This window comes from Excalfactoria chinensis, chromosome 7, assembly GCF_039878825.1.
Source record: "Excalfactoria chinensis isolate bCotChi1 chromosome 7, bCotChi1.hap2, whole genome shotgun sequence".
Taxonomy (NCBI): domain Eukaryota; kingdom Metazoa; phylum Chordata; class Aves; order Galliformes; family Phasianidae; genus Excalfactoria; species Excalfactoria chinensis.
Genome location: NC_092831.1, coordinates 33,766,596 through 33,784,548, shown reverse-complemented (window position 1 = coordinate 33,784,548; position 17,953 = coordinate 33,766,596). Strand labels below are relative to the sequence as shown.

General features: G+C 44.3%; 1 protein-coding gene across 8 annotated transcripts in view; it reads left to right on the top strand.

Moving 5' to 3' along the window:
• Window positions 1–17,953, top strand: part of HDAC4 (histone deacetylase 4) — a 194,254-nt gene that overhangs the window by 117,391 nt on the left and 58,910 nt on the right. For all 8 annotated transcript variants that reach the window (XM_072341105.1, XM_072341103.1, XM_072341104.1 and 5 more), the window contains 5 exons: window positions 285–406; window positions 10,023–10,154; window positions 12,974–13,086; window positions 16,765–16,881; window positions 16,963–17,161. In XM_072341105.1, coding sequence (XP_072197206.1) covers window positions 285–406; window positions 10,023–10,154; window positions 12,974–13,086; window positions 16,765–16,881; window positions 16,963–17,161 — 683 coding nt within the window. The remainder of the gene's footprint in view (window positions 1–284; window positions 407–10,022; window positions 10,155–12,973; window positions 13,087–16,764; window positions 16,882–16,962; window positions 17,162–17,953) is intronic.

Here is a 17,953-nt window from a genome sequence, read left to right as displayed (position 1 = left end):
CAAGTATGTGCTTAAAACTGTGGTTAAGTACCTAAATATGTTGAGCCTTGCTCAGCGGGGCCATTCCAGTGCTGAAAATTAAGCATGTGTTTAGTCTCCTCCCTGTATATTAGCCTTCAGATGATCTTTTAATCTCTATCTAGTACCTAGAATGAGAGAGCTGGTCCTGAGAGATTTTCCTTCTCGTTGCTCGCAGTGGAGCAAAGAAGGCAAAACTGAACTCTCTCCCTTTGTGTTGCACTTGTATTAAGTTTTTCCCTTCTCTTTCTCTCCTGACCTTGCAGGAAGACACAGCACAGCTCCCTGGACCAGAGCTCTCCACCTCAAAGTGGCGTATCTGGCACCTACAATCACCCTGTCCTGGGGATGTACGATTCCAAAGATGACTTCCCACTCAGAAAAACAGGTAAAGCTCCCATTGATTTTCCACGTTACCTGCCATCTTTGCTGTGACATTTGGTCCTTAACATTTCCAAAAGAAAAAAAAGAGAAGAAAAAAACAGGAGCACGTTGCCAGAAAGCTGTATTTCATGGAACAATTTATTTAAGAAGCGCTCACACCACCCCACTCTCCTCTCCCCCTTCCAGCTGTCACTGAGCAAGCAGTGTTAGAGGGAGGCTTTGGTTATGCAGGCTTGCAGAGCTACATGCAGAAGACAGCTTCGTTGTGTGTCAAAGCTTGTGAGATGTTTTCACAAAGTCAAAACTAATACAGAGATCTGCGTGTCTGAAGTCAAAGTATGTTTTGCTGAGTGAGAAAAGTACCAAGAAAAGTTCATTTCTTCTGGGATTTGCATTTTATATACGAGTTTATACTTTAAATAAATAAAAATGTTGCTGCCAGTCAAAGTGTAGGGACTTCCTGCAAGGGTTTTGGTTCACACCTAGACAGTTATTTCTCAGTTAGGTTTCTTCTCTGCACAGCAGCTAAGCAAGTCAGTTATTTCTCAGCTATATATTATGTAAACCAGTTTGTTTTGTTTGGCTGTGGTCCTCAGCTCCATATCACATGCCTTGGCCAACACAGCCTCAGCTTCTAACCTTGCAGGCTTGTGATCCTCAGCAGCTAGTTCCCTTCGGGGAAGAGCCAAGCTGCAACAAGCTCACCCCAATTTGGGGAGCTCTGCTGCTTGCATGATGATGCAGACAGTGGTGCGTGTTGAAAATTGCTTCAGAATATGAAAATCCTGTCTTGATTGAGCTTTGTGCGTCCCACGGGTGCTCCTAGCAATTTCTCAGGTGTGTTTGTGGACCTTAAAATGTACAGGGATGAGCGTTGGTTTTAGTGATGGTGGTGGTCAGGAGTGATGGTGGTATGTCACCCAGACCTTTCTATGGATTATTACAGCCTTTGGTCGGATTGGCTGTCTGAAATCAGTTCCCAGAAGTAGGCTGCACCTCCATTTCCTTCTAGGAGGGGTGTAGGTATTCTCACAACATTTCTTCTCCTAATAGCTTAAATTCAGGTGGGTCTTATGCGTCCTCATCACGATTCTCATCATCTCTGTAAATTGATGTGAAGATGGATTATTCTAGTTGTTTTTTTTTTAATCTTTTGCCATCTGACAAGGAAAAACACAACACTTATGCGCTGCTGCCCTGTGCCTCCTGCCTCCCAGCTCTGTGCCACACCATAGTACCTGTTCTTCTGGGTAGATCTGTGGCTGGGCCGGCTGGCAGGTATCACACACCATCAGCTGCACAAGAATCAACTTAAGATGGGAAAGCCCTTCCCAAGGTGAGGGCTCTTCCTGTACGCACCCTGGGCCTTCAGGGTAAGTGATGACAAGAAAGAAGGCCCTTTCTTCAGGACTCCAAAGGCAGAGAGGGAAACAGAATTTGCTGAAGGGTAGGGCATCCTCTAATCTCCATTTCTAGATAATGACAAGACAAACACTGCATTAGGTGCAGCATCTGCTGTTGCCTTGTCAGTGTTGGAGACAGCCGAAGTGACGCTGTCTGGGCCTCAGGACTTGTCCTTGCGTGGAGGAGATGAGTGCTGCTGGAGGACTGCTTTGAAAGGAGATTTCCTTCGGTCCTGGAGCTGTCGGCACAGAAGGATGTGCTTTGCATACACATCTGCCTGGAAGAAGAAAGGTCGGTCCTCGGCTGCTAGCAACCACTGATGCCATTTGTTTCTTCTCTGCTGAAGGCTGTCGGTCTCCTCTGGGAATTCACAGCGTGTCCTCACAAGGAAGCATCCCTTTGCATCGTATCTGTTGCACAGGGCTTGTGGACAGCATGAATCTGAGGACCTTTCTGCTCTTTCCTATTCCTTTTGAAACCAGGACCCCCACTTTTGCAGAGCACATGTTAGCAACCCCACGGTGGGAATGGTCTTTTACCAAAAACCTCCCTCTCTTTAGGGCCATTTCTTGCCAGTTTTAATTTGAGGATAAATGATCCTTCTCACTGCAGAAGCTGTAGCAGTGGATTTCTTCAGAAGGAAAGAGAGAGTGTCTGAACATACCCCCGCTGTTTCCTAGACTGAGTTCTGGTTAAGCCTCTGGCTGATAGAAACTCTGTCAGACAGAGTGAATTAAAGAAGATAAACGTGTCTAATAACATTATTAAAAATCATTGTTGTTTTAAAATAGGAAGATAGTCAGCTGATTTTGTTTTTCCAGAACACCGATGCTTACTCTTTGTGGGCACTGGCATTAATCTTCTGGGGATTTGTATTCAGTGCATGCAAGTTCCCTTTGCAAGGTTCAGAGGAGACTTTTTTTTGTTGTTTGCCTTTCAATGTAACAGCAGTTCAGACTCTTAACACAGTGATATCCTGCAGAAACCCCATTGCCAAGAATGTTAAGTTGCTTGGACTCCCGAACAGCCTGGTGTAAACAAAAGGCAGGGAAGGCTGGAGCCCATCCTAAATAAAGTTCTTTATTACAAGCGAGCTTTTCAGATTTTTGGCACCAGTCAAAACTCCGGCTTTGTATTTGTAATTTAAAACCTCCATATCGTGTAGTCCAATTTTATTAAATTAGATTAAATATTTGCAGTTCAAATAACAGAGTCCATCACACCACAGTCCTGATTAGCAGGGCTGGCATCAATCCAGTGTCATTGTTAGGGACTGGGGGGACTGGGGGCGCTGCAGGAAGGCGCTTGGAGGAGTGATTTCTTCTAGGGTACGTTTCTGAAGTTGGCAGCACGTTCTGCATGCTGAGAAATTGTTCAGAAAGAATGAACCTGTAATTGCAGTGGGTTTAAAAGAGCTGCCCTTCTTTGCTCCGATCGTTTAAAGCATTGCAAAGTGGGGCGGTGTATGCCAGCCCTCTGCGCACCCCCTGGGGATCGCTTGGTAGTGGAACACTCAAGTGTGAACGTTGCATAAGGGACGTGGTCAGCTGGCCACGCTCTCTTGAGTAAAAGTACGTGTGTGCATGAGCAGTGTCTTAAGAGTACTTGGAAACATTCAGCATGTGAAACAGCAAACACGTGCAGCGTGCTCCTAATGCATCCTGCCACCTGAAATCCCACCCTCTCTGGTTTGTTCTACCAAGTTATGTCCCAGTTTGTTGGCCGTTTGGGTTCTGCGTGAGGTTGCTGTGCTGCCAGGCTCTGGCCGGTGCAGTTACCAATGGCCTGAACTTGCGCTTAGGCTGGCTGCAGAGTGTGTTTCACTGAGTTCTCTCTAGCTGAACCCTTTGTGGCTTTCCCTTCCTTAACCGAACTAAGAATAGTTTGGCTGATGCCATTCATGCTTTTCTCCTTTTGCTTTAAATAACTTAAGACAAGGATTCCTTATTTCCCCATTTGTGTAGTTTCCTTAACTACATACATGCATGCTTCCTTTTCCATATACAAGATCTTGACATGCTCTTAATTAGAAAGCTGAAATGACCTACATCACAGGGATTTGTGAAAGACTGAAGAGCACCGTTTAACTTGTTAACATGCTTTTTCTTTTGCTGGCGTGGGGTTTTTTCTTTGCTTGTTTTTTAACATGCCATGCAGGGTTTGGCCGTGTTCTATCAGACACCGTCTTTCCTTCTGGCTTCTGCGAAGGGGTGAGGATTCCTCACATTCGTTGGGACTTGACAGCTAATCAGGATTTCTAATGGAAGCCACGGCATTTCAATTAGCTGTCACTGAAATGGCTGGTTTTGCCAAGCACAGCACCTGCTAGACTCGCCTGGCCAACATGCGTTCAGCTCTCTGGGATGCATGAACTGAAAACATCTCCCTGTCTGTGTGCCTATATTTAAACCCGACACCAAAGTGGGAAAAAGAACCCATTTCTTCAAAGAGCTCGTAAAAGGTGCTCTGCGAAGCTGTAAGCATAAACGTGCCTGCATCCACAGGAGTCATCCAGGCAGGCTGTGAAGCAGGCCCAGCTCTCTCCATGGCTTTGCTTCTGCTGTTGAATATCAAGAGCAAGGGACAGCTGCTTGGTGTGCTTGGCACAGACCCTGCAACCACTGTCCATGTTCCATGAAGAATCCAAGGCTCTGGCTGCTGCTTTTTGCTGTGCCTTCAGCCTCACTGCTGGCTGCTTTGGGGATGTGATGATCTGGATGAGCATGGTGACCTCAGAGAGGCAAGGGATTCTTGTGGTCCCAAGCGTGTTTGCGCTGTAGAACCATGGAATAGCATCTCAGGGTGTGAATTTCCACTATTTCCAAAGCCAGTCTGAAAGTAATGCCAGACTGGGCACTTACAAGGACATCTTTGGCAAGTATCTGTCTCTGAGTTTCCTGGCTAGTTAGTAAATGAGCATGTGCATGCGTGTGGCATGTAGCTGGGGAGAAACGACAACCGGGAAGTGTCACAGGCCCCTCTTTCAGCTACTTTTTGCTGGGGACCAGGAGAAAAAACAGGGATCCTACACAACAACCTCAGTTCCCAGCAGTGTCTCTTGACAGACAAAATGACAGACAAAGGAGAACTGGTTATAGGTCAAGTAATGTGTCTTGGGGCTTGTGGTAAAGGCAGGCTGTCCTTAACCTTCACAGCCCTTCTCCAAGGAGAAGTTTGTGGCTCAGTGTTGTTAGGGCCTGGCTTGTGCACTTCTTGGCTGCAGTGACTTCCTTCCAGGAGCAAAGCAAAGCAGCAAACTGGGAGCTGCTCCTTAGACTTCCCCTTTTGGGTAGCATAGGGCTGTTGGAGTGGTGTTTGCAGCTAAGCAGGTGAAATTGTTCTGAGCCCGTACTTAGAAACAATAAAGGGTAAAAGGAAAGTCCCTAATTAAAATAGTGTATTTGTCAAGGAAGGCACAATACCTCTCTGAGCTCTGATTTTGGAACGTTCTAAGTGGTTTGTTTTGTGACAAAGATTGTTTAGAGGAAAATAGAGTAGGCTGAAATCCTGGTGTGAAGTGGGAGTGTAATTTAGAGAAATCTTTGAGCTTTGTATGGTGAGGAGCATCGCTCGAGCTGGAAAGTAGCATTGCTCTCCACCCACACTGTCCTCCCTGCCGGTGTGGTTGGGGGTCCTGCCTCCCCGGGCATTCTCTGCTGCGTGGAGACTTCTGTCTTGTCATAGACAGCGTGCTCTGCTCCAAATGGAGAACGTCAGTCCGAATCCAAAAATAACTTAATGAAGGCAAAAATCACTTATCGCTGTAATGCTGCAGAATAGCTCCTCAGATCAGACCACTGACATTTCAGAGAACAGAATGAACCAGCTGGAGGACCAGCAAATGCTCTCTTTATTCCTTCCATCTCTTCTGACGGCCGCATTGGCATAATAGAGGATTCAGCTATGAAATGTGCTCCATGGGCTCCTACACAGTGCTGAGGTTTGTTTAGAAGCCAAAGGAGGGGACACCTCCTTTTCTTGCTCAGGAGCTCTGCTAAAACAACCAGGGTGCACTTCTAGCTTGTTTTTCTAGTCCAGTTTTGGCTGTTCACACTAGAAACCTTTGCAGCACTCAGTGAGGCTGCCTTTCTGCATGGTTGTATAGTCAGGCAAATGGCAGTGAAGCCTCCTTTGTCCTGCTTAGATGCTGAGACTACTAAACTCCAGCATGAAGAAATGCCAAGTGTTAGGCTTCAGTAAGTTTTCATTTGAAGGACACAGCCTTCCACATATATACAGAATACCGGTGAATTTTGCCATTCCTCAGGTCCTTCTGACCAGTTGAGGCAGGATCTGGTATTTTTGGGGAGAAGAGGCAAGAAGCTCAATTGCACAACCTGTGGTCTCTCCTGCCTAAACAAAAGATCATTTGTCTTCATTAAGATTCTATGTTGTGCAGAAGGCCTGCTTCAGACAGGTTTCTCAGTTCCCCTCCTTTGTGTAGCCATGGGGTAACCTGGTCTCTAGGAAAGTGACAAGGTAATTGTGTTGGCTTTTGACTGACTGTTGTGGCTTGGAATGTGGTTTAAAAAGAAAATACCAAAGAATAATAGCATTTCTCAATCCCCAGCCCCTAAAATGAAGATATGCGAGGACTGGAATTAGAGTTTTCATGGTGCATTGTTTGCTTTATTCATAGATGTGCAATGGGAACAGGGCAAACTCTGCCCAGAATTTTGTGTTTTTAACTTGCATAGACTTAATGTCAGATTAGTTCAGCAGCTTAGTGGATACAGTTCCAGGAAGAAAACAATGAGAATGACATAAATGTTGAAGAATTGGATTACACGAGTTCTGCTGCAGTAAATGAAGTAAAAGAGGGGTAACTTGGGTTTGAGTCTGTGAAAACTAAGGAAGCTTTTGGCCTAAGTTCTAGTTATTAATTTACTCAGAGAAAAACAAAATATTCTTTGAATAAGCCCCCTATTATGGGCCAAATTAAGTATGTCACTGCTTAAGAAATCCCACTGGCTTCTCTGAAGCTGACTCAGACTTGGCCGTGGGCTTCGTTTCTCTGCTGAACAGGAACCAGACTGATTTTCTAATAAATTCACAACGTTTGTTTAAAATACTTCATCACCTTAAGCTGTAGAAGACAAGCATGTTTTGGGTTTCAGTTTAAAGTTCTCCATGTTAGGCTAGTTTGCGGTCACTGGGAACAACACTTTGGGCACGAGGCCTGGCAGGACAAGCCTCAAGAGTTTTTCAGTGGAACTGGGGTTATTGAGTGAAAATGGAACTTGCCGAACTGGTATCGGTAGTTGTGTGTCATAGAATTGCTCAGGTTGGAAAAGACTTTATAAAGGTCATATCCAGTCCAACCACAACATAACCATGCTACCCTGACCCTAACAACCCTACGCATGCAATCATAAGAATTGCTCCAATTCAGATGTCTCTTAAGTTCAGAATCTGTGCTTCTGAAGGACGGCTCTCTCTGATTTAAAACCTTTATCATGTAGTAGTTTAGGAGCCATGTGTATAAGCTGAAGTTACTCTTCTGACTCTTGGAAAAGCCTCTTGAAAACTTTGTCTTTAATTATGAAATGTGATAGATGTCCATTCTTTGAACTGAAGGCTGTTCTGCACTGCTGGTGCTGAGTCTTAATTCCCACCGCTTTGGGTTGTATAACACCCAATTAAAGGCACGTAGGGATTATGCTCTCTGAGGTCTTGATGACATGTTAGATTTGGGATTATATTTGGGAGAAAAACTCGCAGTTCTATCACGGAACAATGGCAGGGTGTGTAACTAAACAAGTGTGGTTCTGAAGTAGAGAGTTTGTGTTTCAAAACTTGATCCTCCATCTGGGGGAGCAAAGCATGAGTATTTTGGCCATAACTTTTCTCTTTCAGATTTGTAACTGTGTGTGTTTGTTCCCTTCCTTCTCCGTGGATGGGTTTTATGTTGTGGCTGTATGCAAGGAACATATCTGATAGCGCGAGGTAAACTGTGATCCCCAGATCTGTCCTCCCTGACGTCTTGCAAGGTGTTTCCAATCCATTCATTCTCTGTGCTGAGAACCATACAATTATTCATCTGTTCCCACCAGAAGATGTACGTCAGATGAATGCCACTCACAATATAAATCGTGTGTGAATGAAATTTACGCCGAAGTACAGTTTATATTGTCATGTTTTTCTTTGTCAGAAGATAGATCCTTGCAACAGCTGTGGCGCAGGCTTATATTTCATTTAATAGCTGGCAGTGCAAATGTGTCTGAAACGGAATGGATCAGCATCTAGCCGTGACACGTTCCCATTTATTCTTTGAGATCTTGATAGTAGCGTCTCGATGGTTACTACTCAACGATACATGCAACAACTCTAAAGCAGGTTTACTGAGATACTGAACTCTTTCATGTCCAAAGACAACTTTAAAAGTACAAAGGCCAACTCCAGCCTTAAAGAGAATTTCAGACAGGAACTATATTCGGAGTGCTCACTTGTACTTTATCTAGTCCACTTCTCTAATTTTGTTCTCCAAGCAAATGACACATTTGCATTCAGCCCCCTGCCATTTTATATGCAAATGTCCTATAAGATGATTCTCTCCTTTGCTAACGCACTTCATGTTGCATTTTAAGCATCATCTTGATGAGTGACACTTTTTTTAGTGCTTCCTTTATCTCTCACTGGCATTTTTCTGTCCCAGGCAGTCATGAAAAGCTCTTCTTTTCCCCTTCCCAAAGTTTCATCAAAGAGCTGTTTTGATGGCTTAACTTAAAGCATTTGATCTTGAATTCATCAGCTTCTGATTTTTGAGCCCTGCAATTAACATGGTTGGTCTTGATCTTTTACATGACCTGGTGGTCAAAGCCAATTGTAGGGAAATAGATCCGTAGCCAGACTCAGTTAATTCAAATCAGTTTGTAAACCCCATTTGAAGGCTTCTAAAGAAATGCAGATTATTGGCCTCGGAGTGCAGGGAGCTGAGCGCGTTGGTAGTTAATGGCAAGAGCACAGGATTTGCCGGTTCAAAGGGATTAAGCTGCCTAGTTGTTAAGAGATTGAGGAATGGAAAAGATTGGGCCAGTTCACAAATCTCATAACTGTCAGGAGCCCTCAAGCACAAGAGCAGATATTTTGTATATACTCGAGAGATTGCAAAGTTTACAGAGAAAATCATCTCGCAGGAGGAATCTTGACTTAAGGCTTCATTACCTTTGTAAGAACTCGATAAGCTGCGCAGTACAAACGTGTTTGGTGTTGCCAGTTGCCATTAACCCAGAGGTATTAGGGGATCCCAGCAGTTCTGCTTTGTCTTCTAGAGAAATGAAATCCCGGGATTTGGGCACAGAAGTATTTATTTAAGAGGATATTTCAGCTGTGTGATGCTCACAAAGCAAGTCAGACTGTGGTCTCAGCAAATAGATGCACACCCACTCTGCGCAGCCCTGAATTTTCAAAGTATTTGATGTGTTTTCTAGATACAGTCTAACTCTGTGGCCGAGGTGATGTAATCGAGTATCTCCCCAAATAAATAAACCTCCTCCTCCCTGCCCTTGGCTTTGCCACTGGCCGCACTCCCATGCCCTTCTTCCCCAGTTGCTGCTGGTGCTCATTGCATCCCAGTTGAGTTGAGTTGCTCTGGGGCAGCTGAAGTGCTGAGGAAATGTTTGTGTGTTTTGTTGTGGGATTTGATTTGTGTTTTCTACCTTCCATCTCTTCTGGTGTCCCTCCCAGGGCCAGCTCACATCGTGGTCTGATGACTCCAAGGGTGTGGGGCTGCCCATTGCACCAAGCCATGGCAGGCAGCCTCCCAGCCCCACAGTGTTGCTACCTGCTGACCAAGCAGCAACATCTCAGCTGTCTCACCTATCCCTGTGTTGATTTTTAGATCTCGTTAAGTTAGGTTCCACCTCTGGCCTGGGAGAAAGTTGAGAGAAACAAGAAACTGGGGAAGTGAATTGGTGCTCTCCGGTCTGGTCCAAATGAGTTCACAGCAGATTGTTAGGCACTGGGGAGACAATGCTGAAGGATGGTTATTATTTTTAATTAAGACAGTACTGACTTTCATTATCAGTGAATTCAGATACTGCATAGGCTCGAAACCATTCATTATATTTAGAAGTCGTTGCTCCACATACACGGTATGAAATGACTATTTTTGTTTAGGCTTTGCCAATGCCGAGCTGTAATCTAGCTTTTGCACCGAGTAACCCAGCTACTGAAATAACACTAAAACGCTCTTTGCTTTTCCTTCTTTTGTTCAGCATCCGAACCCAACCTGAAATTACGATCCAGACTAAAGCAAAAAGTTGCTGAAAGACGGAGCAGCCCCCTGTTGCGCAGGAAGGATGGCCCAGTGGTCACTGCTCTGAAGAAGCGCCCGCTAGATGTCACAGGTATGTTGGGCCAACAACAAAAGGTGCAAACACACTGAAGAGTCCCTTTCCAAAAGCAGTTCTTGCATCTGGATCTCGTGTGGCTCTTAATGTTGGAGAAGAGTATAGCAATATGGCAAAAGGTTTTAACTGAAAAGAGGGGAGATTTAAATTAGGCGTTAGGAAGAGATTCTTCACAGTGAGGGTGGTGAGACCCTGGAACAGGCTGCCCAGAGAAGCTGTGGCTGCCCCATCCCTGGCAGTGCTCAAGGCCAGGCTGGATGGGGCTATGGGCAGCCTGGTCTGCTTGAAGCTGTCCCTGCCCATAGCAGGGTCTGGGGCTGGGTGGGCTTTGGGGTCCCCTCCAAACCAAGCCATTCTGTGATTCTGTAATAGTTCACTAGTGGGTGATGCAGGTGTGCACCAGCAACGCAAGTCCTCAGGTACCCATCTGCAGAGACAGCACTGCCGACACAGTGACCCCTTTTTTTGAGCTACATTTAAGATATATGTAGGCAGATACAGATGTGACACAGGACTGCTGTTTTTCTTTTCCTGAGCATTTCTCTGATCTTCAGCAACTGGTGGTTGAGCAATAAAATGTCTCAAAGGTGATTCTCCTAATATCCATGGGGAGGCCGTAACTTGTAGCTCTCTTTCTCCAGCAGTAAATGCTTTACAACCCTGGGATGTTTTTGGCCTTGGGAAGATTGCCATTTTTCCTTGTTAAGTAATTATGTTCCAGCTTTATTTTAAGGCATTTTTATTTAATACATATAGCTGGTATTTTTGACTAGATATTTACAGTTCCTTGTTGAAAAATAGTGTTCTTCTGGGAGCGAAATTTGTAAGGACGGCTCTGAGTAAACTGGTTTGGATAGATCACCATAAAGTTAATTCTTAGCACCATCTAGGGATGCCTCTGTGTAAGTACCACTGTGTGACTGCTTTCTCTTTCGTCTGGATTTTAAGGCGTGTTATCGTGACTCACCCAAACTCCAAGTGAGCTCTCTTTAGGTTTCAGGAGATCCTGGGGCAGCTGTGTGCTGCTCTGTGTCTGTACCTCTCAGCTTGGAAAGGAAATGGATTTCAAGAGCTATGTATAATTTATATCAGATCTGAAAACTGAATTTACCTCTCTCCTCATATCTTGCTAGATGTCACATGGCTTTTAGGATAAATCAGGCCCTAATGTCTGACTGTGTGATCCAAATAATGCCTTCAGATACAGTGGTGGAAGCTCCTGCTTCTCTCTGGGCACAGACCTGGTTCTGGAAGGCAGCCTTGAGTCTACCTAGAGAAATATCAGAGCAAAGCTGAGCAGGAGCAGAGCTGTGCTTGGTGCTGGCTATGGATGCACAGGTGTGAATGAAGAGGGTTTGAATGTCTGCTGGAGCAGTTATGGTGAGAGCAGACTTCGGATTGTAACATAACCTTTAACAGTCCCTCCACAAGGATAAGAAATCACTTTTAATTCTTGAAGAATAGATCTTCATAGAGTCAAAGTTGGAATGGAGTAGTTTGCCTACCATCTAGGTAGCATACATGAAATCTACTGTTGGTAATGACGTGGTGCCAATAAAAACCCCACCAAAAGGCTGCTCTGCATGCAGTCAGAATGCTTTTTCATAGAGAAGTTCAGTGTCAGGTTCTCATTTTGAGTTTACTCATTGCTGAGCTCTTGATAATGAGGAATCCTGCTAAATGCAGAGAGAAAAAGAAAGCCAAGCAGACATCTCTGATAACCTGTCGGAGGTCCTTGCAGCGATCAAAATAGCAATATATACAGAATAATGGCCACTAAAAGTAGTTAAGAAATCCTCCAAGTTGAAACAGTTGGCTTTTATTTCTCCTGGGGGCATCCTGGAGCGGTTATGAGACTGCTGCAGCCTGAACCCTTGCAGCTGCTGGGAGATTCTTCTGATGTTGGGCAAATCCTGTGCCTGAGGGTGAAGGAAAGCTCAGGGAAAAAGAAAAGTGTTTTAATGTTATTTACTTTAAAAAAACAAAAGGAGAAACACTGAAAGCTGTGCCATGCACAGGGTGGGAGACCTGAGGAGGGAAGTTTGCTGGCTGTTGCAATTCCATACGCTGTTTTTGTTTGTTGTTATTTCTCCATAATTAATGGGGAGGCTTTGATTTCAAGCTGGCCATCTCTGTGGTTCTGGCTGACGAGTTCACAGGGAGTGTGTTGATAAAACATAGCGAGGTGAGAGGATTTTCTGCAAGTCCTGGTGCTAACAGAATTATCCAGGGGCATCAATTCTGCTTTGGGTCTTCCAATGAGAAAGTGGTTTGTTCTCAGAATGGAAAAGACTTGCCAAAAAAAAAAGGCAATATCCTGAAGTGGGTTTAGTCTCTCTTGGATGCAGTGGGGTTTCACCTGACTTACTGTGAAACATCCATTCTGAAATGGTTCCCTTTGAGACAAGTGTGTAGTCCAGCACTGTTAGTGGCGACAGGGAGTTGGGTTGAGACTGTGGGCAAATGAGGTTCAAAGAAACACTGTGGAAAAATGATGCAGAACAATCCGACGTGACTGCAGTTTGGCCTCTGCAAGCTTTCCGTGTCTTCTGTCGTCTTCCAATTGTATTTGAGGTCATTAATACTCTTTTAAAGAGAAATCCCCGTGAGGAGAATATACAAACAAGGTAAGTAGGTGCTTGGAGAGGCCATTTGAAAGCGTGTATCAGTGTTTTAAGAGCCCTGTGAAAACGTAAGGAGGAGGTGGGGAGAAGGGTTGCCTTCCTCCAAAACAAAACTCGAGGGATTGTTATCTGTCTAAATATCATCTCAGAGATTGTTTGTCACGCTAAAAGTTGGTTTTGGATGTGTTTTAGACTCTGCATGCAACAGTGCTCCTGGATCTGGTCCCAGCTCTCCAAACAACAGCTCCAATAACATAAGCGCTGAGAATGGAATTACAGGATCAGTCACGAGTATTCAAGCAGAGGTACAGAGCCCTTCCTTTCTCTGAGTTTAACACTTGGGTTTCTAATCAGATCGCACAGAGATTTAGGTGTTGGGGCACACAGGCGGGTGTGTGGCATGTTGCAAACCCCAGATCATGACTTGGAGCAGACTTGGGGAATTACCTCTCAGGCAGGGCTGACAGGATGCATTACCTGTTTATTAAATCCAGTTTGAACCAGCTCAGAATCTGCTTGTGGTAACTCGTGCTGGTTTTATTGTGAGTGGAGAGTAAAAATAGAGTGATTTGACAAGGTAAAACATGAAGAGCATTTCCTGGTCAAGCACAAGGGTTGTAATATATTGGGCATCTGTTCTCATATATTGTGTATAGGGTGAACTTGTGCACAGTGGGTTACTATGAGTATGGCCAAAGCAGAACTGGATCAAACAGATTTAACTTTTTCCTCCCCGTTTAGGGTTGAAAGCGTGTTCCCACATACCATTTGCTGAGGTTTGCAATCCCATAAGCTTCCACTGTCGCTTGAGGCATCTACTATGGCTGTCAGGGGCAGGGTGTTGGGCTGGATAGAAGGGGTGGATTCAACACAGCACTGTGTTCAGTGTTACCAAAGCCCACCTTTTCCTAAAGGCTTATTATGGGGTGTAGACCATGTTAACTGGCCCTCAGTTCAAGACTTGGAAAACCAGGGTGGCTCTGTCACATTACTGGGACTGTGGGGTTGTTGGTTGGGTTTGCAGAACTGAAGGCTGGCTGAACTGCAGGCACTTCCTAGGTATGTAGCTGTTAGCCCCAGGAGGATGTATGCTCACCTACCAGCTTTGCTGATGCAGGAGCTGTCAGGCTTATCTATACTTAGCAAACTGCAAGCCTCTGAGCATCAAGGCCACCACCTTCCCTTCACCTCTTTTTGCAGCTGTATTACAGTGGCTAATTCACAGCAACACCTCTGCATGCGAGGGAGGAAGCACCTTGAGCTAAACTTTTAGAAAGAACAACACGTCACATACCATTTTCTTATACAAAAAGCAGGAAGAAAATGTAGTTGTGATCTCCCTGAAGAGAATACATGGAGTGTTTTCACCTTTTCCTATTTTCGGGGGGAAAATAATGGATATATAACACACAAACGATTGTGCAGTTTTAATGTTAAAGCTGTCCAGGACTGCATAAAGTGTATTGGATCACTGCCATCATAGAACAGAATAGAGTATAAATCACTGTGTGATGGCAAGCAGGACGTCGATAAGCCATCGCACAAATTGTTCTCCCAGCATTTCAGGCCTACTGGAACGGCTTAGCTAAATGTCCAAGTTCCTTGCATCATTCTAGGGGGAAAATGGCTCCGCATTCTGTGTAGCGTGAAAGTAGCTGATCCTTTTCCCTAGAGAGGTTTATTTGGGAAGAACTGGATGTGGCAGGGTTTTGGTTTCTTTCGAATCCTCTTTGGTGCAAGAAGTATTCCCTAGCAACCCAGGAGCTTTAGATTTATTTGATACCAGTTGACCAGGCTTGCATTATGTTCCCACTTTTGTGTAGAATATTGATTGCCTCTGAAACATCAGTGTTGGCAACTTTCTGTTTTATGCTTACCTTTACTTCCTAGTTTTAAGTGAGCAACGTGTCCCTCTGCTTGTTAGTTTGCTAGCTCACCTCTTCGACCATTTCAGGTGTGTTGGAATGTGGTGCTGGACTTCATCACTGAAGTTCAAGTGCTTGCCTTCCCAATAGAAAGACTTGAGCTCTTTGCCTCCTTTAAAATAGACAGTGCCTATTTTTAAACAACGTTTTTTAGGTCTGAAGGTTTTTTTCTGCCTTGGAAAGGTACGTGAGATTCATTGCCGTTGTAGGCTGGTAGCAGCCTATGAAAAGTACTCGATCACAGGGGAAAATTGTGCATGCTGAAATTGCTCTCTTCTGTGCAATTCTAACAGTGTTTGTGTACAATCCAGAGATGGGATTTGTGTATTTAAAGCGATGATAATGCTGCTAAATATCTTAACGCTTATAGTGTTTTTCTCATCATTGTTTTCGAAACAAATCCCCAGGAGATGGTTTGAGGCACAACTCCACTTTGTCGATGGTTCAAAGAGAAAATGGATGTTGGTTGATTTCGTTTACGGTATCAGTAAAATATTTCATTACTCTGCTGGCAATAACTATCTTGCTCTCAATGTGGCGCGATAACATTTTGTGTTATTTAAATTAAAGGAAAATTGCCAGTAGTGCTCAGAATTACTAGGAAAGAGGAGTGTGTGGGTATGCACAATCATACGCCCTTAGCAGGTACCATTCAGCAGCAAAATGCTCTTTTCCAATTTCCTCCTTTGTGGCAGCAAATTTGTAACCGAGATCTTAAAAGCAGATTTACTGTTTAATATATTTCCCATAAGCTTGACTGACGTTAATGAAGGCACAATAAGACAAAGGGAAATAAAAAATTCACTCAGCAGATGAAATTTCGCATGGTATCGTATGAAAGTTAAGCAGCTTTGCTGGATGTATGGAATTCAGACCTGGTTGGGTGCTGGGACCACGAGCTGCAGGTCGTGTCCTGTAAGGGTGACTCATGCAGTCATGGGCAGGTTTGCTCTTCCTCCATGGCTATCATAGCAGCTCACAGAGTTAGGTTCTCCTGTTAGAGACATCAACTGGCCCACCAGGTTCACTGTGAACCAAGGAGGCAGGATTGATTCTGAAGGTTGCTGTGCATTAGTTGAGTTTGCTGTGTGCTATTCATTTTTCAGTATTTTTTCTTATTTTAGTGCCCTTTTTTTCACACACACCCCCCCCCCCCCCCCCCCCCCCGTAGTTGCTGTAGTGATGTTACTCACCTTTTGAGGGGAAAAACAGGTTTTTTGTTACCCAGAGCTGGCCCAGCCTTGCAATCAAGGAAGTAACCTGCCAAGTCCCATTTCCTCACATAACTGTTTAGGTCTGAAATGTACAAATCCGTTATCCAGTTCTCTTATGCTATGGGAATAATGTATGTCATTGTAACATACTAGATTAACCATTATCACTACCTTATCCACAGCAGCAACAGAGTTAAAACAATAGAAATTCCATAGCAAATCTTCCTGAAATCTAAGTGCTGTTTGATTTAACTTGTTTATTTAAGCTGCTTATTTAAGTTTTACTGAAGGTGATTTAAGTGAACGGAACACTTGTTTCTTAGTAGAAAAATCAGGCACTTTAAAATAATGTAATTTTTATAATGGGCTTTCTACCAAGTGTTTCAAATCAATCTCATTTTGTAATTAGGTGTTTTTACTTAAGTGTTCCTGCTTTAAATGGCCACAAGGTAATTCTGTAAATCTCACATTTCAGCCTGAAAATCTGGGAATGGAAACATAAAAAGACCTTTTGATGAAATTTTGAAGTCTGATTTCAGCTAAAGCATGCTGGTAAATAGGGTAAATTGTTTGTGATTTGCTAAAGAAAACAACCACTGGAGTAATGCCTTTCTTATTGTTACGGTAATCTGTTTTTGCTTTAAAAGGGCAAACTCTATGGAAAGAGGAGTAAGGCTGGGTCTTGAAGCACAGCTTACCTCCCTCTTTCAGTATTCCCAATGTCAGAAGTGAAGTTTCCTGCTCTGTACTCTCCTGTTGGGCCCTCACAGGCGCTGTGCAGTGCCCTCCGTCTCTGATCGGTGGTGCAGTCTCACTGGGACAGCGTTCTTCCTTTTGTTTGCAGACCAGCCTGGCTCACCGACTGGTGAATCGCGAAGGCTCCGTAACGCAGCTTCCACTCTACACGTCTCCTTCTTTGCCCAACATCACACTAGGACTGCCTGCCACCGGCCCTTCCAGTGTAAGTGATGGGGAACGCGGGCTTTGAACTGGTGCTTGATTTCTCCCTTAACCCACCCTGACATCGCCTGGGTGTTTGCAGGGAGGATCAGCGCAGCGGGATGCTGAGAGACTTGCTATCCCAGCCTTGCAGCAGCGGATCTCTTTATTTCCTGGCACCCACCTCACTCCCTACTTGAGCACTACAACGTTGGAAAGAGATGGGGGAACCACACACAACCCTCTTCTGCAGCACATGGTCTTACTGGAGCAGCCAACTGCACAAACTCCCTTAGTCACAGGTGAGCACGTGGTAGATAATGTGCAAAGCCTGACATGCGGTATCTTGAACATTACCTATGTATTTTGTAGGTTTAACTTACACATTTGTAGGCTCTCCAATGTATATGATGGGTAGTTTCCAGCTAGAGTAGCCACATCATCCATAGGCAGGAGGAAGATGCCTTGTCATTTTGGCAGAATGAAATTAAATAGCATTTACTTGCAGACTTGCTTTTCTTCTGCATGTAACAACTTAAAGAGTATCTTTGGAGTTCTGGCCACTGTAAAGAGGCAACAAAAATGTTGTGTCTTGTGATTGCCCTTCCTGTTGATCACTGATGGTTTCTGTTCCAGGTAAAACAGAAGTACGCACTTAGAAAATCACAGATTAAAATACTGGCTTTTTATCGTTATTACAAATAGCAAAAACGTGGCAAAACCAACTGTGTTCCACCAGATTGTATTTGTTTGTATATGTTACATTTGCAGCATGTTAATTGCTTTGAATCACTCCCTGTGTCATGTTTTCAGAATTAAGTACCTGTGGGAAGGCGTATTACTATAAATAGAACTAATTCAAAGCAATATTTCCTAGTAGGCCACATTTCTGTTTTACAGTGTGTGGTTCTGCTTATGTTGCAGACCTGTTGATTTTTTTATTGTTTTCATTCCATTTCTAATGGAAAATATCTTGAGCACAGGCTGCCCAGAGAAGCTGTGGCTGCCCCATCTATGGCTTAAGGCCAGGCTGGATGGGGCTTTGGGCAGCCTGGTCTGCTTGAAGGTGTCCCTGCCCATAGCAGGGTTTGGGG